We start from the raw sequence: 24,821 nt of genomic DNA, 5'->3' as shown, positions 1-24,821 counted from the left end.
AAGTTTTAAGGGATGCCCAGGCAACTGTTTGAAAAAGAAATTATAGGTCTTTGGTGAAATCCAGTCATAACCTCCCTGCTTGTCTCATTCAGGACAGTAAGGGGAAAAGTCTTTTATTTTTACTCTATAAACAAGTAAACATGATTTCTAAACCAAAAGGAGCTCGTAGCAGGTTGAATTGTGGTCCCCCAGACAGATGTCTGTGTCCTCACCCCCAGAAACTATGAATAGGAGCTTATTTGGAAAAAGGATGTTTGCAGGTGTAATTAAGTTAAAGACCTCGAGACGAGGTCATCCTGGATTTAGGGTGGGCCCTAAATTCAGTGACAGGTGAGAGGCTGAGCATGCAAACAAACAGTGACTAGGCCATATATAAAAACAGGACTCTGACCCACAACCTGCAGCAACCAACCCAGGAAACCATCCATCATCTACAGTAACCAGCTAGCCTGCCATTCTATAAGTCGGACTCGTAGGAAGTCAGACCACTATCTCTAATAACAATTCAGGAGCCAAACATTAACCCCTGTAACAAATGGCCCCCAAATGGCCAGTGCTTGATTAATAAAGAACAGCTTCCCTAGTTTTTGTCCCTACTTCCAACTTAGGACTAACCAGAGAAAGCCAAATATGCACCCTTAACCAATCACATAGGATGTGCAACTTCTAGTGAGCCCACCTACAGCTTCCCCAGGCCAACAGCCTGCAATCAGGGCACACCTGAAGATTTCCCTTTTTTCCACTATAAGCTTTCCCACCCCTCTGCCTGCCTTTGAGTCTCTGCCAAAACACAAGTAATGTGGCTGACTCCCTTGTTCTAGCAAGCTCTGAATAAATAGCCTTTGCTTACTCTATGATTGGCCTTTTCTTTATTTCCATTCAGGTGTCTTTATGTGAGAAAGGTACAGGGAGATTTGAGACTCAAGACACACAGGAAAGTAGACCATGTGAGGATAGAGGCATAGAGCCCCAAGTCATGCACCCCAAGGCAAGGAACACCTGGAGCCAACAGAAGCTGGAAGAGGCAAGGAAAGCTTTGAAGGGAGCACGGTTCTGACACACCTTGATAATTCCCACATCACGCTGAATGCGCATGCTGAATGCTAAAGGGTTAGAAAGCTACTCTCCAGTGAGTCTGCCCACTTCCGCTCCTACCAGTGGAAGTGTACATCTGACAATGTCACTTGTGTTTGTTCCTGAACCTGTTTATGCCAGTTGTACTTGTCACTGTGCTTTCGTAATTTAATTAAATATTATGTAAACCAATGAAATAGTGTGGAAATAAAGTTTGTTGTTTCTTTAAAAGCTATGTTTAATATTTTGGAAAGACCCAATTAAGGTGAGTTGTTTGCATGTGTGAGATAACTATAACTGATTATAAAGAAGAAATCTGCACTCAGCTTCACAAGTGCCTCTAGGTTATTTTCCTCTTAAAGGAACCGAATCTTGGGAAAGCTTAGCTGATGGTTGAGAAGTGTAGTTTATGGAAGAGATATGATGCAGAACTCTAATCAGGAGGCCATGTGCAAAGAAAAGGCCTTGGACTTTCTCAACAGATTGGCAAACAAGCATATAGTTGTTTTAGGTTAAAAAATGTTTAAGGTATTGTGGTATACTTTTTCATAACTCTCTGGTTTAACTGACTTTCCTTTGAAACAGTTTTATTTAGATATAATTTATATACTACCATGTTCATCTTTATGAGGTACACAATTTAATGTTTAATTGACTGTTTCAATGTACTGCTTGGTTACGGGTACAGATTGCATCTATGAGAGAGCTTCTCCTATACAAACAAAAAGCTAAAAGAAACAGTTAATTCTGCTTAGCGAGGGGATGGGGATTCAAGGTGATGTTTGAGCTTGAAGGGTCTTGAACAAGTAACAGCTAAAAAAAAAGCATATAAAAAGAAGAGTGCTCTAAGCAGAAGGGATAGCTTATGCAAAGGATGAAATCATAAGGTGTTCCAAGGAACAGCCTTTAGTTTGAGTGGCTTGGGAATAGGGAAGTTGTTTTTTCAAATCTAATTATGCATCTGAATCACCTGTAGAGATTAAAACGAAACAAAAAGCAAAGCAAAACAGGCCGAGACTTGACTCCCCGAGTTTCTGATTCATATGTATAGCTGGAGGTGGTGGAGGGGGGAGCTCCCTGGATGTATATTTTTTTAAAGTTCTGCGTGTAGTTCTGAGGTGTAGCCAGGATTGAGAGCCACTGGAGTGGGGGGAATGGGGGTGACGTAAGAGAGTGCTAGGAGATGAGGCCACAGCCCAGTACCAGACGGTGAAAGGAAATGGCATATAAATACAATATAACAGCGAACTTTCTCTTCCCTGACAGCTTCCCTATTCTGAAATATTTCTTTTTTAACTTTTTTTTTACTGTTACCGCTGCATGACAGAAAATGAATTCCCCCCGTTGTCTATAAAAACAGAGAGAAATGTTTTCACCCAGCTTTGTAACTAAAGACCTCTATTTTGCTCACAGTAATATTTCACATAAAGCAAGCTCAGGGCAGAGGGGGTCAGGTGCACCACATAGCACTCAGTGCTCTTAATAAATGCCCAGCAAAAATGATGAAAGTACAATTTTTGACAGAAACCTCTGCCAGATAACTGAACAGTGGGTTCCTACTCTGGGTTGGTGACGCCATAGAATAGCAGCACCTGCCCACTTCAGGTGCTCCTCTAAACTCCCAGATGGCTGAGGTTCTTCCTCTCGGGGACAGGTTCTTCAGCACTTATCCTCTGAGCGACCGTCAGAAGAAAGGGACCCCCTCCTTCCGCCATAACCAGTTCCACAGGAAGCATCCTTTCTCCTACTCTCTGAAGGATGGAGATATTTCCCCTTGGCCAGAGCGTCTGCCTTCCATATACGTAGGAGCTGTTCAATATTTTTAAATAAATGAACGTTATGCTCTTTCAGAGCAGAGAAAGGATGCTAATTTACATCTTTATCACAACTCTAAGGGTCAGTGCCTTCTAATTTTCTACTCCTGGCGCGTATTTTTCAAAGGGCACCTAGGACCTCCGTTTATCCACACACGTGCAGGAGCTGTAAAGTTTAGTCAGCAAGTTAGGCAGGATCAGCAAAAAGGCAAAGGAGGGGTTCAGCCAACTCGTTTCTGGAAACAAATAAAGCAAAACCGTTAAAAAAAAAAAAAAGTCTACCTCAGGAGGCACGTTACTTGAACTTGGATGGGACAGAGTGCCAAGTGCTAACGCAGTGAGGTTCTCAGGCCTGGGCTCTGGGGAGGAAACCGAGGGTCCCCCGCGCTGCCGGGCCGGCGACTCGTTGCGGTCCGGCTGGGAGCGCGGACGCCGGGAAAGGGCTTCATCGCCCCCGGGCAGGGGGAGGCGGTCTACGACCCGAGGCCGCTCGGCCGCGCGCCCCTTCGGGAGGTCCGCCCCGCTCCCTCGCGCCCCGCCCACCCCCGCCCAGCCACCGGCCCGCGGACCCGCCTGGCTCCGGTCACTCGGTCGGTCCGCCGCTCCGCTTCCCGTTCCTCCTCCTGGCGCCGGGCGGCGGGTGTGGGCTGGCGCCCTCCTGACCCGGAACTGCTGACGGTTCCCCACGGTCGAGCGCGTCCGACCCGAGGGTCGCTCCCCGGATCGCTCCCGCCTCCCCGCACCCAGCCCCCCGGCCCGGCCTCCGCGGCTGTCGCGGGGCTACCGGGCGTGGGCTCCGTCCGTCCGCGGTCAGGCGGGTGAGGCGGGACGGGCGCCGCCCGCCCAGCGCCCGGGCACAGGCTCGCGGCCTCCCGGTCTCGTTCAGGCTGAGGACTGGGGGCGGCAGACGCCTCAGAGCTCGCCGCCCACCGAGTGTGCAGCCGAAGGCGACGCGCGACGGGCGAGGACGGAGAACGGTCTCGGGTGTGCGTCCGGCCGTCGGAAAATCTCGAAGGGGCGGGAGGAGTCCGGCAGGTGAGGATCGGCGCCCCACGGGGCCGAGCGCGGACCGGGCGGCTGGCAGAGGCGTCGTGGGGCTTTTCACGGTCCAGAGGGAGGGGGTTAGGAGTGGCGGCAGGAGAAAACCATCCGGGGCAAAGGGGGTCACCGAAGGGGTCACCGAAGAGAGACCGGCAGCCTGGGGTGGGGGAGGGCAGGGGCTGGGGTGAGAAGATCTGTGCGCGGGGAGTGAAGAGGAGGGCAGGTGGGACGCACACCTGATCCAAATTGCCGTTGCTTATGAGATAATTGCCATACCTGAGTCCTGCGTGAATCCTGGAGTCATCCCTGCTTTTATCTCCTTAAAAACGCATTTAAAAAAAATTGAAGTATAGTTGATTTACAATATTAGTTTCAGGTGTACAACATAGTGAGTCAATATTTTATAGATTATATGCCGTTTAAAGTTATTATCAAATATTGGCTATATTCTCTGTGCCGTACAATATATCCTTGTAGCTTATTTCTTTTATACACAGTAGTTTGTACCTCTTAATCCCCGACCCCTATCTTGCCCCTCCCTCCTTCCCTCTCCCCGCTGGTAACCACTAGTTTGTCCTCTGCATCTGTGAGTCTGCTTCTGAAAAACAGCAATAACGAAATGCAATTTTTCTGAAGGAAAAAAAAAGCAATTAAGAATTAAAAGATTTTTAATTTTTAGGTGCAGCTCCATTTAACCTATTGAACTCGAGACCCAGGTTTTCATATGAAGGGATGTAAATTAGCAAACCAGTCATATCCGGATTAATGATATATCAATAAGTGGACACCCTGTAATTAAAAGATGGGGCTTTGTCTAAGTCAACAAGTAATTCCCTGCTTAAAATTTGCTACCTGCACCATTGTAAGGCAATTATACTCCAATAAAGATATTAAAAAATAAAAATTTGCTACCTGAAAACAAAACAAAACAAAACAAAAACTTGTTCTGCTGGAAAGATGTAAAGTACTTTCACAAAATGAATTAAGAGATGGCTTTGCTTTTCATTGTCCTGGTTCTGACAAATAGTGGACTAGCTTTTCTGGAAGGAGTCTAGATTCACTATTTTGGTTACATTTTTAAGTCAATGCAATTCTTTTTACCCATCCACAAGTTTCTGTTGTAACTATAAGGAGATTGATACAACTTTGTATTCTTACTTATGCTAATTTTTCGTTACAGGTGATTTTGGGGGGCACAGAAACCTTCTTTGAAGAACTTTGTACAGTGTTGAAGGATGGCAGAAGCAGTGTTGATAGATCTCTTTGGTTTGAAATTAAACTCTCAGAAAAACTGTCATCAGACATTACTAAAGACATTGAATGCTGTCCGATACCACCATGGTGCCAAGGCCAAGTTCCTTTGCATAATGTGTTGCAGTAACATCAGCTGTGACCATGATAATTGTGAAATAGAAACAAGCAATGGTTTATCTGCTTTCCTGAGAGAATTTGAGACTGTTAGCAATCCCAGCATGGCTGCCTCATTGTATACCATTAAACAAAAAATTGATGAAAAAAATTTGAGCAGCATTAAGGTAATTGTGCCTGTGCACCGGAAGACATTAATGAAGGCTTTTATTGGTCAACTCTTCACTGATGTTTACAGTTTTGAGTTTGAAGATTTACAGATGACTTTGAAGGGAGGTCTTTTGAAACAGCCTACTGAAATAAACATAATCACAGCTCAAGAACTAGAAGCAATCCAGAATGAAATAGAAACATATTTGAGAAGTTTGCCAGCCCTGAAAGGAGAATTAACCATTATCACATCTCCTTTGATCCCAGGTACGTTAAACACTATCTGTTGTTTTTACTGGATGTGAAAAACCAGTCTTTCTTTACAGGTTGTTCACCTCTTTTTGCTTCTTTCTTTTGTAGACTGTTGTGAATTTATGTGTTCATTAGCATCAGTTACAACATGGGAGTGTCATGCATGGCCTTGTAGTGTCAGGGGTGTCAAGGGATAGCCACCCTAAATAAATAAATTCTCTTTATGCAAATTCAGCTTTAAGACAAATCCCCCAGCCTTCCTTTTAAATGAGATTTATGACCGTAAGCATTTCCTGCTTAGAAATTCTGTAAACCTTAACTCATTGGTGCTTTCACAGAAGAATGAAGTTTACTGTGAGCTATGTGAGCTATATGCTATTGGGATAGCAAAGACAAATGGAACAAAAGATACCCTTTGAAGAGCAATAATCCCACAGAGAAGGTAAAACAAACTCAAAGCATTATGTCATAAGAATAGATGGAGGTATAAAGAGCTGTAGAAATTAGAAGACAGATAAACTAACGCAGGATGAGGTGATTAGGGAAAGTCTTAATGAGAGACTGGGTTTGTAATGCTTATGGTCTTTTGTATGTCATGTTTTTAATCTTCATTGTTTATCTTCAACAGATATTTTCATACATGGCTTTACTACAAGAACAGGTGGGATATCTTACATACCAACTCTTAGCTCATTCAATCTCTTCAGTAGTTCCAAACGGAGAGATCCCAAGGCTGTTGTTCAAGAAAATCTGCGTAGGCTGGGGAATGCAGCAGGATTTAATGTGAAGAAATTTTACCGAGTAAAGGTACAATTTTGTTTCTTATTTTGGAAGACGTAAAGTATATTCTTATTTATTTATTTATTTTTTATTTATTTATTTATTTATTTATTTATTTATTTATGGCTGTGTTGGGTCTTCGTTGCTGCACGCCGGCTTTCTGTAGTTGCGATGAGCAGGGGCTACTCTTCCTTGCGGTGCGCGGGCTTCTCATTGTGGTGGCTTGTCTTGTTGTGGAGCACAGGCTGTAGGCATGCAGGCTTCTGTAGTTGTGGTGCGCAGGCTCAGTAGTTGTGGCTTGCAGGCTCTAGAACGCAGGCTCAGTAGTTGTGGTGCATGGGTTTAGTTGCTCCGTGGCATGTGGGATCTTCCCGGACCAGGGATCGAACCCGTGTCTCCTGCATTGGCAGGTGGATTCCTAACCACTGTGCCACCGGGGAAGTCCCTAAAGTATATTCTTGACTCTGCTAATGACTACATGGACTTTAAATAAGTTATTTAACTTTTGCATCTAGTGTTTTATCTAAAATTTAGTATAATGTTTGTGATTATTTTTCTTAGAGCTGTATATCATAACCTAAAGATCAATTCTATGTAGATATATATATATATTTCACCTGGAACTCCTCATGTCTAAAAGTACAGTGAATTCTCAGAGTACAGTACCACTGCCCTTTTTGATTTAGAAGGAAGATTCCTGCATGGTGGGAGAGAAAAGCCATTATTAATCAACACTAGGAGGAACTAGGGTACACCTGATGAGATAATTGTTTCTTACAGAATTCTAGCATTACTTGACTCCAGGAAAAGTAAAAATATCATTGATTTGGAAATTTAATTTCTTTCAGTAAATTAGTACTTTGTGGAAAGTACTGCGATTAGAGATTTACCCATCTCTACTGGGAGGTATTCAAGATGGATGGACTATTTTGAATTTTTTAAAATGTTTGTTAAATGTAAAAGTCTGCTTTCCTTTGAGGAAAATATACAGAGATTATCACATCATAAAGTTAAATAAGTAAATTTGTTATTTTATCATATATGGACCTGATATATTTAATGAATGCTTGTAACCTTAAACTGGTTATATAATTTTGTACAAGATGCGTAGTTTCAGAAAAGCTTATGGTATGAGAAACTCTTCAGAACATTTTTTTCTCACATCTTTGGTTTTAGACTGATCATGCCAATGATGTCTGGATTATGGGAAGGAAGGAGCCTGAATCTTACGACGGAATCACCACAAATCAAAGAGGAGTCACAATAGCGGCTCTTGGTGCTGACTGTATACCGATAGTTTTTGCCGATCCTGTCAAAAAAGCATGTGGGGTTGCTCACTCTGGTAAGTGTACTTAATTAAGCATCTAGGATTTTACCAGTTTTTTTGGTACAGGAAAAGTTATAATTTCTTTCTGATGGACATTACAAATAGTTAATTACTACCCATGGTGGTAAGTGTAAAGATAGGGGAGAGCTAGCAGACTCTTAGGACAGGAGTAGATAAAAGGAGCCCCTAAGTCAAATTATATGAATCAGAGTATAATTCCCAAAGAAAGCAGTACTTAGGCTGATTCTTAGGGGGATTTGTAGGATTTGGCTAGGTGCCAGTGTTTCTCAGCAGGGGTGCTATTAACATTTGGGGCAAGATAGTCTTACACTGCAGACCAAGTTTACTTGGCTTTTGAAATTCTTCATGACAGTAGCACTCGGAGTTGTAATAACCAAAAAAAAAAAAAAAAAAAGCCTCCATGCTTTTCAAAACACTCCCAGGGAGTTGTACTGCCTGTAGTTGAGAACCCTTGAAGTCCAGGTAATAGGGAATAGGAAGCTGAGACATGTCGGGTCGCAGAAGGTGTTTATGAAAATGCAGAAGCATGTGTAAAGGTGTGGAGGTAAGAAAAAGCAAGATATGTTTGGAAAACCGCATTTAGTTTAATATGCTGTAGTCTAGTGGCTTTAACTATTCTCTAAAGATAAGAACAAAGAATTTTTAGGTGCTGTGTTGTGTTAAGGTTATGGAATTTTGTTTTCTGGTGATTTAAAAAAAAATACTGTTTAGACTATCCAGTGGTTATGAGTCTATGTAAAATGAAGAATGATCTTTTAGATTTTCTTCTGCCTGTAAATCAGCGACTACTTTGCGTTTTAGACTATAGATAAATAAGAAAGTGGTGAATTTTTCTTTTGATCTAGCTAAAGTAATGAATGACTAGAAGTCAGTAACATTGTCAAAAGTTACTTAAAATTTGAGTCTTAGTTCCTAGATATAAAACGGGAATATTATTTGCTACTTCCTGGGTTTTGAAACATTAAGTTCAAAAATATCAAAGATAAAAGAAACAGTCTTGAAAAGGAACAAAGTTAGATGTCTCACACATCTCGATTTCAAAACTTGTTATAAGGCTACAGTAATCAAAACAGTATGTATGGTGCTGGTATAAAGACAGACGTATAGAGCAATGGAATAGAATAGACATCCCAGAAATAAACCCTTGCATATATGGTCAAATGATTTTTCACAAGATACCTAGACTGTACAATGGGGAAAGGACAGTTTCTTTAACAAATGGTACTGGGAAAACTGGATAGTCATATGCAAAAAAATAATGTTAGACCCTTATCTTATGTCATATATAAAAATTAACTCAAAATGGATCAAAGATCTACATGTAAGAGCTAAAACTCTAAAACTCATAGAAGAAAGTGTAATCGTAAATCCTTGTGATCTTGGATTAAGCAATGGTTTCTTAGATATGATGCCAAAAGCACAAGCAACAGAAGTAAAAATAGATAAATGGATTTTGTCAAAAGTAAAAACTTCTGTGTATAAAAGGACACAGTAAACAAAGTGAAAAGTCAATCCAACAGATTGAGAGTAAATATTTGCAATTCATATATCTACTAAGGAGTTAATATTCAGAATATGTAAAGAACACCTACAGTTCAACAACAACAACAAAAACCAACTTGATTGAAAAATGGGTAAAGGACTTCAATAGAACATTCTCCAAAGGTGATATGCAAATGTCCAACAAGCATGTGAAAAGATGCCCAACATCGCTAATAATTTGGGAAAAGCAAATCAAAACCACAGGATATCACCTCACACCCATTAGGATGGCTAATATTATAAAAAAAAGTGTTGGTGAAGAGAAATGGAAACCATAGTGCGCTGTTGGTGGCAGTATAAACTGGTGCAGCTCCTATGGAAAACAGTATGTTGGTTCCTCAAAATTTTAAAAATAGAATTATCACATTACCCAGCAATTCCATTTCTGAATATATATCCAAAAGAATTGAAAGCAGGATGTTGACAGGATATTTGCACACCCATGCTCATAGCAGAATTATTCACGATAGCTAAGAGGTGAAAGTAACCCAAGTGTCCATCCACGATTGAATGGACAAGCAAAATTCATACACTGGAATATTATTCAGCCTTAGAAAGGAAGGAAATCCTGACCCATGCTACAACACTGAATGAAGCTTGAGGATATTATGCTAAGTGAAATAAGCCAGTCACAAAAAGACAAATACTATATGATTCCACTTATAGGAGGTACCTAGCGTAGTCAAATTCATACGAACAGAAAGAAGACGGGTGGTTGCCAGAGACTGGGGAAGGTGGAAAGGCCAAGTTCTTGTTTAGTGGGCATAGAGTTTTAGTTTGCAAAATGAAAAAGTTCTGGAGATTGGTTGCACAACAATGTGAATAGACTTAACGTTACTGAAGAGTACTCTTGTAAACAGTTAAAATGGTAAATTTTATGTTATGTGTTTTTTCCCATGATTTTTAAAAGTGTGCATAAAAAATGAAGGAGAGAGAGAAGACTAAGAAGATATAATTCCAGTGGAAACTGAAAGTACAGAACATTTTAAAAAGGAAGTGGAAGGGACGTCCTATTAAATGTCTCTTCTGTGTCAGGTGCTTTGTATAATATACCTCATTTAAAAACCAGTATTTTAATTAGTTAGTTGATTATTTGGCTTAATTAATTAATTTTGTGATTCATTTACTATTTCTGGACTTTGAAAAATACATAAACTGACTGCTCATTTTTAACTTAGATATAAATTATGATGAAATTTTCTTATGTTTTAACTTTGCTTATCTCTTTTTCTTCTTATTTACCAGGTTGGAGAGGTACTTTGTTAGGTGTTGCTATGGCTACAGTGAATGCTATGATAGCAGAATACGGCTGTAGTTTGGAAGACATTATTGTTGTACTGGGGCCTTCAGTAGGACCTTGCTGTTTTACTCTTCCAAGGGAATCAGCAAAGGCATTTCATAATCTTGATCCCAGATGTGTACGGCTCTTTGGCTCACCAAATCCCTATGTTGACATCCGTAAAGCCACGAGGTATGTTTGATTTCAGTCCAGAACTGCAAGTTTGATTATTGCTTATTGCTTCTAAAATGAAGATAATTTTAGAAAACAATTAGTAACGCCAAGAAAAATTCAGGTGGCAGGTATTTAAGTAGCTGACATATACACTTACACAAAAACTAATTTTAAATATGAAATCTTTTCTCATTTAAGTTCGAATAACAGCAGTCTTCTGATCTGGTATCTCTTATTGATTTAAAAGTGAAGGAAGAAACAGTTGGCATTTAGTTTTAAGAGATCTACTTAAACTTCATATAGAAAAGTTGGCACTTTTTATAGAAAAGAATGGCACTTCACAGACATTCCTCAGCTAAATTCTCCTAAATATAATAAACTATCAGGAAACTGATATTTTTAAATTATTCCTATTCTCTAACTGGAGGAATATATTTTTCAGCAAAAATACTAGATAATATAAATACATAGATACTTTCAAGTTTTTTATGGTCCCTTGCATTTTTGAATTTACGAAATTTTGCTATTAATAGATAATAAAAATTATTTGTCATTTCTACAAAGGAAAATTGATGTCTGATTTGAATTGTGTTTCTTTTCCAGTCAGCAAAACCTTACCCAGAATCTGCCTCATTTAGTACATAAGTAGAAAGGATTGAAATTGATTCTTAAATGTGACCTGTGAAATAAGTGTCACTAATTTATAGTCATATTTCATACCATAAAGTGTTTGAGGAGAAGCAACTTTTCTGTGAAAAATCTAGTTAATAGAAGGAAAGGAGGCGGGAGAGTCAGATGACTACAAAGCACGCTCTGTCTGAATCAATTGAATCTTGTCTTCAAGATTCTTCTTAAATAAGTACTTGATTTTGCTTATAGAATCCTGTACCCAGATCATGTCTGCAGGACAATATGGAGGTTATACAGTTCACATATGAACTTAGGTGATTAATGGTGGTGAAATCTACCATTTCCTGACTTGTCCCTGTTCTGTAACTGAATAACAATTTGCATTGTTCCAAGCAGATCTTTCCCAGAATTCTTTTATGCCAGTATCCATACTTTTTCCATATTGCTTTGGCTGTTGGTAAAATAAACCTTCTGTCTTTTGAAAAATCTTTATCCTAAGGATTCTTCTAGAACAGGGAGGAATTCTACCACAGAATATTCAGGACCAGAACCAAGATCTCAGCCTCTGTACCTCCTGTCATCCTGACAAGTTTTTCTCCCATGTCCGAGATGGCCTTAACTTTGGTACACAGATTGGCTTCATATCAATTAGAGAATGAGGTATAGTAGCTTCTCTCTCCCTGCTCCCCCTCCCTTCTCCTCCCTCTTTCCACCTTTCCCGCCCCGCATTTTAGAAAATAATTATATTTAACTTTACTCCTTTATCCCTATAGGAAGAACTAATTCTCTACTTTTTAGTGAAGCAATAGTAGTAGAACAGTTAATTTTCTGTGACATACTCTAATATAAAGAGCAGCTACTTCTTTTCCTAGTTAATGAAGAATATATTAATAAGTATATATAAAAGTATAAAAATAAAATAATTTTTTCATTAAAAAATCATGTATGTATGCCATTTAACTCTCCTATGTACTTGACATCTGTATATTTTCTTTTTTTTTGACATCCGTATATTTTCTATCATAACATCTTTATATCTTTCTTTTTTAAATTCTTTTGATTTTTGAGAAGAAATCTTTACATAAAAGTTCTAAATTCTATAATAATAATACATACACAGACCAGACTGGTTTTACAACCGAATTTCCAGCTGATTATCTATAGTAGGAGTTGGTCAGTTTTCTTTAAAGGGCTAGATAGTACATATTTTAGGCTTTGTGCAACATGTAGTCTCTGCTCAGCTATTCAACTCTGCTTTTGTAGAGCAAAAGCAGACAGGAGCAGAAATGAATGAGTATGTCTTTGCTTCAGTAAAACTTTATTTACAAAATAAAGATTTGGTCCACAGGGTATAGTTTGCTGACACTTGAGCTACAATCATAGAGCAAGATTGAACGTAATTTCATTAAATTAGTATTTCTTAGAGATGGATTTTTTTTTTTTTAGTTATACAAAAAATATTTTGTGATAGTGATTTGGCACTGACCCTTTAGCATATACCTGATTTTCTTTAAGGTTACTTTTAATTGAATTAATATTGTTTTTAGGCTTTACAATGTCTTTAACTCTTTAATATACAAAAGGCTTTGATAGATTTAGTGATTCTTACATTGATATTTTAATAGCACTACTAATGGCCTCCTCATATTTGATTTCTATGTATTTTTACAGATACTTGACTGGATTTTTGCATAACTATTTCCTGCTTCCTTCCAAACCAACTGTAAGAGAGAAATTTAGCTGTTTGATATACTTAAAACAAAAAGGATTATAATGAATAATTCATCTTTCAGATATATTTTCATTATTATCCAATGCCAAATGATTTCATTGATTCTAACAATAACTGACACAAAATCAAGATGATGTATTGTTGGCCAAAAGGTTTGCTCAGTTAATGAATACATTGTTCAATAATGTTCTTGGTGAAAATGAAAAATGTGTCCTTTATTTTTACTTAAACCCAAATGAACTTTTTGGCCAACCCAGTTGTTTATATGTTACACAGATAAGGATTATTCTTAAAGTTTGTACTCTGTATTTGTGACGTAAATCAGGAATAGGTCTATTCAGTTTAGTATTTATTGGGTAGCCTCTATTTGTCAAGTATTGTTTGAATCATAGGTGAAATCAAGATGAGTAATACTTTTTCCCTTTGAGTCTAATGCAGTGGAAGAGATAAACACTTCTAACACTTTAATTTTAATAGCCGAAGAGTACAGGAGAAGGGAGGATTAATTCTATGTGGAAGGCAGAATAGAGAAGGTATTACAGAGAAAATGACTTACCACATGCGCCCGAAAGATGTATAGGCTTTTGACAAATAAAGAACAACCATAACAGGTAGAGGGAATACCGTAAAGTAGGGCATGAAACTGTACATGTATAATATGTTCTGGAAAGAGAAGGGTGCGGGCAAGAGTTACTGGAAAAACAGGTTAGAAACAGATTAGTTTGGGTCTCGAATGCCATGTCAGAGAGTTTGGAGTTTATTTTCCAGGCAAAGAGTAGGCATAGAAAGCAGGAGAGTGTTTTTATGTCCTTGGCATTATATTTAACAGGATGGATTTAACTTGTGAGAGACTAAAGCAGAGAGATTAGTTAAGAGGCAGTCACGATACTTTTAAAAAGAAATAATGAAACCTGAATGCAGTGGAAATTAAAACAGAGGCAAGAGTAGATGAATTAGCGAGACATTTCAGAGATGGAATCTGCAGATCCTGTTCCTAGATCATGGAGGTAAGAGGTGAGGAAGAGTGGAGAAGTCCCTGATGCCTCCACAATCTCTGCTTGGCTGACTACCTAGAGTGGCAGCAAAGATGGGGAGGAGGTTTGGGGCAAGGGGGAGGGATGATGAGATTGACACACAGACTGAAGTACGTCCAGATGGAAATGTGTGGTCAACAATTAGAAATAAGAGACCAGGAACCTGGGAGGGAGTCGCAAAAAAGACAGCAATTTGGGAGTTGGCTATGCAGAGACAATGCCCGAGTCTGCTGGAATAGGCTGTATCATCTCCGTAGAAACGTAGAGTGAGAAAAAAGGAGGTCCAAGGATGAAACCTCATGCAACACTTGCATTTGGAGAGCCAGAAGCTGAACCAGTCAAAAAGATTAATCCTGGAAGAAAAAAAATATATAGTCATTTTGGAGAAAGAAGCCAGCATAGATATGAGAGGTACTCAAAAAGAAATCTTCAGGGAGTTCCCTGGTTGCCTAGTGGTTAGGATTTGGCGCTTTCACTATGCAGGCCTGGGTTTGATCCCTGGTCAGCATCCTGCATGCCGTGCAGCATGGCCAAAATACAAAAATAAGTAAGTAAGTAAAAAAAAAAAAAAAAAAAGAAATCTTCAGAGAGAAAATAAAATGAGAAGAAACCAATGGATTAACCATGTTGAGCTGTTCTATAGGTCATGGTGGTGGAGTCAGATTTCAGTTCTTTGAGGAAGAGGATGCACCAGTGTCAACCCTTCTTCGCTAGTATTTATTGGAGAAAATAAAGCACCGAGGGCTGTATTTTGAAGCATGGTGTGTGTGTGTGTGTGTGTGTGTATATATATATATATTTGGGAGGGGGGATGAGTAGTCTTAAGTGTATTTGTAGGCTGAAGAAAGGAGTTAGGCTGTTTTCACTTGGGAAAAATGGTATGTATGGTACATATTTTTAATGTGAATTGTCACATTATACCTTAAAAAGATTTCTTATTTCATACATACATTTCTTACCTGAATATGCAGAAAATTACACTTGTTTGGTACTTATAAAGGACTTCCAAGTCCATTACCTCATTTTACCTTTACAAGTACCCTGAAGTACATGTCAGATGCTATTCCTTTTATTCAGATGAGAAAACTGAGCCTCGTTGAGGTAGAGGCTAAAATCACATAATTTGTGATAAAGTAAGATTTGAACCCACATCTTGTGACTCCAAATATCATTTCAGATTTTACAGTTAATCAGAGCTATCTAAATTAAATGTTTACAACTTTTTGTTAATATCATGTATCCATCCACTCAGTCAAAATTTTGTTGAGGTGCTAGGGTAGGTTAAAAATTATAGTTATGGCCCTCAAGATATTTAATATCCAGTGAAAGGTGACATTCAATAAAGCAACAATTTTAATACTGTGATATGTGTTGTAAGGTTGTTTAATTCTTTTATGTAACTCATAGTTCAGTGTGAAATTTATATAAAATACCTCATTTCTTCCAATTTAGGGAAGGCATTAAATACAAATCATGGGACAAACTCATGCAAACTCATGTAAAATACTCTTGTTTCATGATAACAATAAGATTAAGGAATAATTCCATTGAGAAAGATGGATAATTTTCCAGTTCTTCACTGTATATTATTTTGTTGAATGCAGAGTATTAGGCAGCCATGTTTTACTTTATGTACCAAAATACTCCAAAACCAAGTAAAAATTATGTTTGATTATCTATGATTTTGTATTATCTGTGTTAAAGCATAGAATGAAAAGTTGTCTCCTTGCTGTTTTACTGAGTGAAAAGTATTGATTCAGTAACTCAAAAACAGAATGTTTGTTGTTAAATAGTCATATCTTATTGCCTCTACAAGATCTCTCTCACTTTTAAGCATTTGTATATTGGTTTCTGGGACTTTCAGGGTGTAACTACAATGATGACTTTTAATAAGTTTTGTTCTGTTTTCAATCTAAGCACTACTACTAACTGCACATAGAAAATATAAGTTGTCGTTTTAGTAAGACGATAAATTAAGTTTCTAAATCAGAGTGCATGACATGATTTTTTAGAGGTACTAATTAGCAAACTAAAATTTATCTAATTGTAATTTTAAATTCTGAAGAGTAGCATAGTGATTAAATATGCTATACTCCATTGCTTTATAAAGCAAAGGAAAAAATGGTCTTTCCACTAGGAGGTAGTATTTCTACAAGTAGCTCTGCTCTGTTTCTTGGTATAAAGTTGAACCAATCTTAATCTCTGTATTTATTTGTACAAAACACATATAGGGCTCTTACTTTAGATGCAACTTATTATAGTTCAAGTAGGTAAAAACATTTAGGAATCCTCACCTACCTGGGTCTCACTTCTACAGAATCTCCAGTAACTTCTTTTCTGTAAGTAGATTGGGGGGTGGGGGGGGGGGGAATCAAAGAAGCTTATTCTGTGTCACATGACAAAAACATAAATGATACCCATGGATTCAGAAGCTGGAAATAAGAGGACAGTGACATATGAACTCATTTTATATCTCAAAGTGGGATTTGATACTTGTTTTCACTCAGTTGTCCTAAAGTTGTACTTCCGATGTATCCATCTTTTTATGTGAACTCTTAGAGAGTGCCACCAATCTTAGACATGGATCTGTGTGTGTGTGCTAAATGGTAAACAAGAAATATGTGCCATGTATGGTACATAGCCTCTTTGCCCCAGCTAACGTAAAGTCACACAAAATACATTGGATGCAGTGGAATCATAGATTTCCCTCTATAAAAATTTTGTAAATCAGGCAGTAAAGAGTGGAAGTGTGGTCCTTATGCTCACTGTATGTGTTTATGGGAACTCTGGTCTAGAGCACATCCAATTCCATTGTAGGCAGTGTTTTCAAACTTGACTTGTGATTTCAAAGATGAGGCAGCTGCTGTAAGTAATGCATTGTTCTGTGCGAGGTCATTGCTTAATGAAGGAAAAAGAAATCTGCCAGTACTGCTTTTTCCGGATTAATGCATTTGGTTTGGACTCACAATGATCACATGTCAGTTGTGTGGAGACAAACTTCTCATACTCTCAGTAGATGCATTTTCTTTGTAGAGAAAGAAATGCTTACATCACGCTCCCTGTGTCTGTGCCAACTGCCTGAGGTGAGCTATGTCCTTTCTGTATCTGGAGCAGGCTTTTTGTTTTATGTAGTTCTCAAAAGGCTGGGGTGTCCAGTTACTGTATCTTATTAAACAATTAAAATTTCTAGCAGATTCAATAGCTCAAAATACCACATTCCTTTCTAACAACAACAAAAAGGGTACTCTCATTCCATGAGAAACATCTGTAGAAAATAGACCGGTTCATGGTGGCAATTGAGTTTTGAATTTTTATTATCCTTTATTTTCTTCTTATTTATTTTTGCATCACACATTGCTACAGTTTGCATCTTACCAGTGCTTCCCTATTATTTCACTTTCCTTAAGTACTTGTTTTAGTCTGAATCTAATCAAACTCTAGAGCTAATTATCAATGTATAAGAAATATGGGGGAGGGAGGATTAAGTTAAAGGATACCACAAATTTGGGGCAGTAAAAAAATAATCCACTTTTTGAAACTGGTCAAGAATTTTAAAAAGGATGGGAGATACAGCTGAAACCAATATGTCAACTATACTTCAATAAAATTTTTTTAAATAAAAAAATTAAGTGACTATATCATTTTACCAAAGAAAAGATAGGAGGGGACTATTCTGGATTAAAATAGATTTATTAGACCTAACAGTCCCATGAAATGAGTGGGCCTAGTTTGATTCCAATGAGAAGAAATAAACTATAGAACATATTTTTGAGACAACTGGGAAAAATCTGAATATGATCTAGGTATTAAATGATGCCAGGAATTATCATTAGTTTTTCTAGAGGTTAATGATATTGAAGTTCTGTAAAAAATATCTATGTTGATCTGTATTGAACTATGTAGGAGTAAACTGATGTGTTACATGCCAGTTGCTACCAAATGTTTCAATAATAATAATAATGATAGTAATAATAAGGATATGATGCAAAATGGCAAAATCTTGAATTGTTAAACCCGAGCGATGGTTATCTGGGGGTTCATTGTACTGTTTTCTCTACTTTCGTGAATGTTTGAAATTTAGCCATAATTTTTAAAAATTTAAACTTCTTGCACTGCTAGTAATATTTAAAGTAACATTTTTGTTTAGAAAAAGTATGTACACATTTCAGTTTTCTTTATTAAAGCAGAAGATGAACATTGTCAACTCATTCTTTTATATGCATGGTGTGGGGAGTGGAGAGGAGAAAGCAGACATATCTGACTGTTGGATTCTTGTTTAAATGAAGAATATGAGAATTATATGCCATTTATATTAACACAGGAGGTCTATAATTCACAAAATAGGAAACAATAAGGAGCCATACTTTTCTGCTAAATAACTATCCTAAAATAATAAGCTTACTTTTACATTTTCTATTATATTAAGTGGAATCTTGTTGGTATGATGATTCCTTTAATGAAAAACTACATGGAACTTCCATCCTCTGGCATAAGAATAGTCTAGAATAGAATAAAAATGTATGGCTTAATAGCAGTTTATGGTAAAAGTTAGTGTTTTTCAATGAGAATTAATGGGACTGCCAAAAAATCTCATGGGATCCCAGGTTGCCATATAGAAGTATACTTCTAGAATGAGCAAAGCAATGTTTCTATTCTGTTCTAAATTTATTAGACCATACTTGGGGTATTGTAGTACATTTTGGGAAGTACCCCTTAAACAAGGTCAGAGAAAAGCAATACTAATGGTGAGGGGGCCCAAAGCCAGATTATGGGAGGGATGGTCAAAGGGACTAGAAATGATTAGCTTGGAGAAAAGAAGTCTCGGTGGAATTTAAACAACACACCATAGATATTTGAAGTACAGAATGCTGATGGAATAGAAAAAAATAGAACAAATTAGTGGAAATTATAGGAAGACTGATTTTGGATTAGTATGAATGTTGAGAAAGGCTATCTGCCATGGGCCTTAAGTACTCCAGCGAGGCCCTGTTTGCTCTTTTTTTTCCAGGACATTTATCAGGGTTGTATTTGCAGCAAGCAATCTTGAGGGATAGGTTAAGATACCATTTTGGAGAAAAGGCAGACTTGCTTACCACTTATTATAAAAGTGAATTCCCCAAGCTCAGTGTTCTTAACCTAGGACAAAAACCTACCATGTGCATAGAATACACCTGAGCCCCTCTTTGATGCCCCTATGGGACTTGGAGGGAAGGAAACTAACTCAGATATGATGTTTATCCTACTTGTTAACTATGAATAATGAAATCTTTTGTCTCTAACTCAGTCATCTCACATCTTCTGCCAACACTGGTGAAACAGTGATAGATTAATTTATTAGCTCATAGGTAGGATTAGATCGATAAATCCCAGATCCAACAAAGGAGAAGCGCATTAGTTCATGGGTTCCCTATTGAGAGGTGTTCAAGTGAATGGATAAACCTCTATTTAGGATACTGCATAAACACAGCAAAAACCAAAGCCCCAGACTAGTTTTCCTTAGACATTCAATGTCATGCCAATTGCATAAATTTTATTTTTCTTTTTAGGAAAGACAGTATATAAGTTTAGACTTGTCTGTAGAATACCAGAAGATTCTTATTGAGTTACTCCAAGAGAATGTTGCTATGCCCCTCCAAGTTGAACCACTAGGAAATCCCTATATAAACATGGCCTCAATACATATTTAAATGACCCAACTTCACCCATTGTCTCTATGTATCCCTAATCTCATATTCTTTATTTGCCTTCAGAGGAAGGGAGACTCAAAATTATTATGCCAAAGATGTAATGCATCTCTGATTTCACGTCAGAGCTTTTAGCACCCTGGGGAGTCAAGACTGGAATCTCGAATCTCTGCCTTGACAGCCCTCTTTCTGCCCTATGACAAGTTAAGTATCTCTGACTTGTCTTATTGGAAATTCATGAACGTAAGTTCTATTAGCATTAATGAAACTTTAGTATCAAATGTGGTGGTAAGCACACTCAATATTTTTCTTTCATTGCTGAAAGCGTTTCATAATATTTACCAGAATACTTTGAAAAATGTGTATTAAAATCTAGTCTGGCTTTCTGAATGAGTGGTGTGATTCAGGTTTGGATCACATATGATATCACTGAACATAAAGTTTTAACACTAGCATCATGGTGATAACCTCTCACAGTCTTCCTTTGTCTTTTCCTTTGCATATGATTTGTGCATCATGCACATTCATCCACTGGGTGGCAATGTGTACTCAAGAATGTTTACTGTTTCTAGTTCCCTCAGTCTAACTGAAATTAAGGCATCAAACTTTTATTTGGAAAATTGTCATTGTATCAAATCTTAAGAAACAATATTGCCTGAATTCAAGCTTCTACCTACAGAGATTTTAATAATGTTAATACTTCCTACCATTTACTCTCAACCACATTCTTCTCCCAATATGTTCACAGGCCACACATTTGCAAAATAGATGATCCCTCATGCTCTTCTCAATCCACGCCATTTTATAATTATTCATACCTCACTCCTTAAATACACACATGCCCCTTCTATGTTCCCCTAAACTATATTCTGACCCCAACACTCTTAGTTCCCCACCTCTCATTTCTGTGGCTCTTGCCTGACAATGAATTTTCCCCTTTTCCATTTTGTTTCTTATATACCACATCTCCTTCACAGTGAAATCAAGAGACACATCATTAAGCTCCTATATAACATAGTATACATGCTCTCTGGTTCTGTACTACATCCTAGATAAGGAGAGCAGATTCAGGAGATGCATTTATTCTTGGGAAGTCCTGTAGTTCCCTTTCACTTGACTTAATTGTCCAAAATGCAGAATAATACTAATTAACTAGCTCTATGTAAGATTTATCTTCAAGTTAAGAGAGGGAAAAACTTCCAAGAAATTAAATTGTATATCAAGTGTGATTACAACATGAGAAAACCCACAAAACTTTATATATTTTTTTAAAATTGAAAATAAAATAGTAGTAATAGTAGTTGCATTAGATGGTGAGATTATGAAAACTTTTGTTTCCCCTTTCTGCTCTTCTGTATTTTTCTATATTTTCTATTTTTTCTATATATTTTAATGAACTATACTTTTTTGAAAAGAAAAAATAATATCTAACTGTGCCTAAACCATATTTTATCTTTCTCTTTCCTGGATTGAAAACCTCCTTTTTCTTTCACATATCCTTGGCTGTCTAATTTTCCAAAAGGTACTTAATAATATTTTGACATTTCCTTGAATCTCCACATGGTGCTGAGTGTGATGGGAGGTTTGGCTCATACTTTCTTTTTTTAAAAAACAATCTTTATTTTAGCATAGTTTTTAGACTTACAGAGAATTGTAAAACCCCCCTGTACCCCACATCCACTTTTCCCTATTACTAACATCTTACATTAGTTTGGTACATTTGTTGCAATTAATGAACCAATATTGATACAATATTGTTAACTAAAGTTCATACCTTATTCAGATTTCCTTTGTTTTCATGTTTTTTTTTTCTGTTCCAGGATCCTATCCAGGACACCACATTACATTTAGTCATCATATCTCCTTAGGCTCCTCTTGGGTGTGACAGTTTCTCAAGATTTCCTTATTTTTTCATAACCTCAGCAGCTTTGAGGAATACTGGTTAGGTATTTTGTAGAATGCCCCTCAACTGGGATTTCTCTGATGTGTTTCTATTGAATAGACTTGGATTATGGATACTGGGGAAGAAGACCGCAGAGGTGAAGTCATATCAAGGGTAAGTACTATCAGCATGACTTAGCACCATTGATCACCTTGCTGAGGTAGTGTTTGTCAGGTTTCTCCATGATAAAGTCACTCTTTCATTCCTCCTTTCCATGCCTTACTCTTTGTTGGTGTGTACACAGCTACACTTAGTAGGGAATTATGTTCCACCTCTGTGAAGGGAGAGTATCTACATAAATAATTTAAAAATTTTCTGCACAGATTTATCTACTCTCCTCCCTTTATTATTTATTCAATAATTTATTTATATCCAAAGGAAACAAAAACACTAATTTGAAAACATACATGCACCCCAATGTCCATAGCAGCACTATTCACAATAGCCAAGATATGGAAGCAACCTAAGTGTCCATCCATGAATGGATAAAGGAGATGTGGTCCATATATACAATGGAATACTACTCAGCCATAAAAAGGAATGAAATAATGTCATTAGCAGCAATATAGGTGGATTTAGAGATTATCATACTAAATGAAGACAAAGACAAATATCATACGATATCATTCATATGTGGAATCTAAAAAATAAAGTGAACGAATGAATATAACAAAAGAGACAGACGCACAGATAAAGAGAACAAACTAGTGGTTACTGGTGGGGAGAGGGAAGGGGGGAGGGGCAAGATAGGGGTAGGGGATTAAGAGGTACAAACTACTATGTATAAAATAAATAAGCTACAGGATATATTGTACAACACAGGGAATATAGTCAATATTTTATAATAACTTTAAATGGAGTATAATCTGTAAAAATTTTGAATCACTATGTTGTACACTTGAAACTAAAATATTGTAAATCAACTAAATATTTCAATTAAAAACAAAACCAAAATTCAGTCATCCCCAATGAATCTTTCTGTACTTTTAGGACTGATATGTAGCTTCTCTTCTGGCCCTACTTAGAGATTCTACATACACCAACACAGACCCAGAGATCTGGTGACTTTCTTAGGTCACCCTGCAGTTAATAGTATGGAACTGGATGCCTACTAACTTGACCTTCGACCTTCAGATCAGAGCTCTTTTCACCACAGAGCTTTGCCTCATTTAATAATTGATTTATACATTTAGCTCATTCATTTGTTCAACAAAAAATGCCTGAGTAACTGCTTCATACCTGACACTGTGCTAGGATTTGCAGGTACCTACAAATTTGGAGAGTTTATACCACTTTAAATAGAATCTAAAATTGGGTAAACTGCCACCAGGTGGCGTAAACCCTCAGACTGGCAAGGATATTTGTAAGTAATGTGTAGGTAACCATTCAGTTTTTCCTCTTAGACATTTTTTCAAATTCAGATGGTGAGAACTGGTCTGAATGTGTAATCCAGGTTTATCATGTCTGCGAAGGTGCAGCCAATCTTCCAGCCTCCCAGGCAGAAATCTTTGAGTTATTTTTGTTTCATTTCATGTTTTACTTACTGAGTCACTGCTTGTTCAAACTGGCTTCTTCCCTTACCTATAGCCCCTTCATAAAAATCTCCAATTTAGAAGTGTCAGGGTAAAAACACCCTGGTCTGGTCTCAGCCTACTGCAATTTCACTGCTGCTTCTGAGCCTTTGCTCCTGATGTTCTCTTTCCCTGAAATTCCTCCTTTAAACTCTTTCATCACTGACTCACCCATGTTCAGCAAACATTTGAGTAGTCATGGTGATTGGTAATATATGAAGTCCCAAACTACATACTGTCTCCACATACTGCTGTGTTCCTCCCTACCGTTCTGAGGGTAGAGGATATCTAGTTGGTAAAATTGGTGTATGAACAAATATATTGAAAACATTTACCTGGCACAGTGGTGACAAAAGTATCAGCCTTGCAGAGATGGTCAAGAAAGAAATTGGCCCCTGGGTTAGGACTGAAGTTAACTCAAACAGTGTAAATGGATACAGAGTTAAAGATTGTTTTACATAGTGAGATGAAATGGCATGGTATTTCAAAGTCTGACAATTTTAGCATAGGTAGAAGGTATGATGTATGTAGGCAAATGCTCAAAGTTGGTATGAAAAAGAAAGGCAGGGATCAGATTATGAGGCCCTTTGAATGACACGCAAAAACGTTAGGACTTTATGCTTTAGACATTAAGAGTCATTATCATATTTAGAAAGGAGGATGACACAAACATTTGCATTTTAGAAAGATCATCTGCAGCTGTATGTGGCATGGATTGGAGAGAGGTGAGACCAGATATAAGGTAACCAGTTAGGAAATGACCATAGAGCCTGGGTGGAGAAACTAAGGCCTGAACCAAGGAAGAAGCTGTCTGAAGGAGATGCAGGGATGAATCTGAGAGATTCAACAGAATTTGATGAGGAATCAAATATGAGAGTAAGAAGAGTGCTGGGTAACCACCGGTATCCTGATTTAGGTCACTGGGTGAGTGGTGATGTCATTAAGCAGGATGGAGGATACAGGAGGCTGAGCAGTTTTTAGGTGGTGGTGGTAATGAATGTCTTGAGTCTACTTTGGGACATATTATCTGATTATTTGCACTAATCAACTTCATACATTATTAACACACAGGTTAGAACAAAAAGTCTCTGTAAAGAAAAATCTCCTACTACCACTCATCAATCTAATCAATATGCAGTCAAAAATATTTTAGGAGGGCTTCCCTAGTGGCGCAGTGGTTGAGAATCTGCCTGCCAATGCAGGGGACACGGGTTCGAGCCCTGGTCTGGGAAGATCCCACATGCCGCGGAGCAGCTGGGCCCGTGAGCCACAATTACTGAGCTTGCGCGTCTGTAGCCTGTGCTCTGCAACGAGAGGCTGCGATAGTGAGAGGCCCGTGCACGGCGATGAAGAGTGGCCCCCGCTTGCCACAACTAGAGAAAGCCCTCGCGCAGAAACGAAGACCC

The 24,821-nt window shown here is 37.9% G+C and overlaps 2 protein-coding genes across 12 annotated transcripts in view; one reads left to right on the top strand and one right to left on the bottom strand.

Annotated features, from left to right (window-relative positions):
* The window catches only part of CCDC122 (coiled-coil domain containing 122), a 34,479-nt gene extending 30,788 nt beyond the window's left edge, over window positions 1-3,691 (bottom strand). For 7 of the 8 annotated variants that reach the window (XM_068526604.1, XM_068526606.1, XM_068526602.1 and 4 more), the window contains exon 1: window positions 3,171-3,398. The gene's annotated coding sequence lies outside the window, so the exon portion shown is untranslated. Of the gene's footprint in view, window positions 1-3,170; window positions 3,399-3,457 lie in introns of those variants that run through there. The other variant, XM_068526603.1, reaches the window with a different exon arrangement.
* On the top strand, window positions 3,458-21,950 carry LACC1 (laccase domain containing 1). 4 transcript variants are annotated; one of them, XM_068526600.1, is made up of 7 exons: window positions 3,458-3,923; window positions 5,110-5,714; window positions 6,328-6,506; window positions 7,656-7,821; window positions 10,615-10,840; window positions 11,952-12,112; window positions 21,905-21,950. In XM_068526600.1, exons 2-6 carry the CDS (start codon window positions 5,165-5,167, stop codon window positions 12,109-12,111), a joined length of 1,281 nt encoding a protein of 426 aa, XP_068382701.1. In that variant the 5' UTR covers window positions 3,458-3,923; window positions 5,110-5,164; the 3' UTR covers window position 12,112; window positions 21,905-21,950. The 4 variants fall into 4 exon arrangements, with proteins under 4 accessions (XP_068382701.1, XP_068382700.1, XP_068382699.1 ...); XM_068526599.1 differs by lacking the exon at window positions 21,905-21,950 and adding an exon at window positions 21,723-21,827; XM_068526598.1 differs by lacking the exon at window positions 21,905-21,950 and adding an exon at window positions 13,124-13,224.
* Window positions 21,951-24,821: the final 2,871 nt, after the last annotated feature.

This window comes from Eschrichtius robustus, chromosome 18 (genome assembly GCF_028021215.1).
Source record: "Eschrichtius robustus isolate mEscRob2 chromosome 18, mEscRob2.pri, whole genome shotgun sequence".
Lineage (NCBI taxonomy): Eukaryota > Metazoa > Chordata > Mammalia > Artiodactyla > Eschrichtiidae > Eschrichtius > Eschrichtius robustus.
The sequence above is the reverse complement of the archived record's forward strand: the minus strand, read 5'-3'. Positions and strand labels throughout refer to the sequence as shown.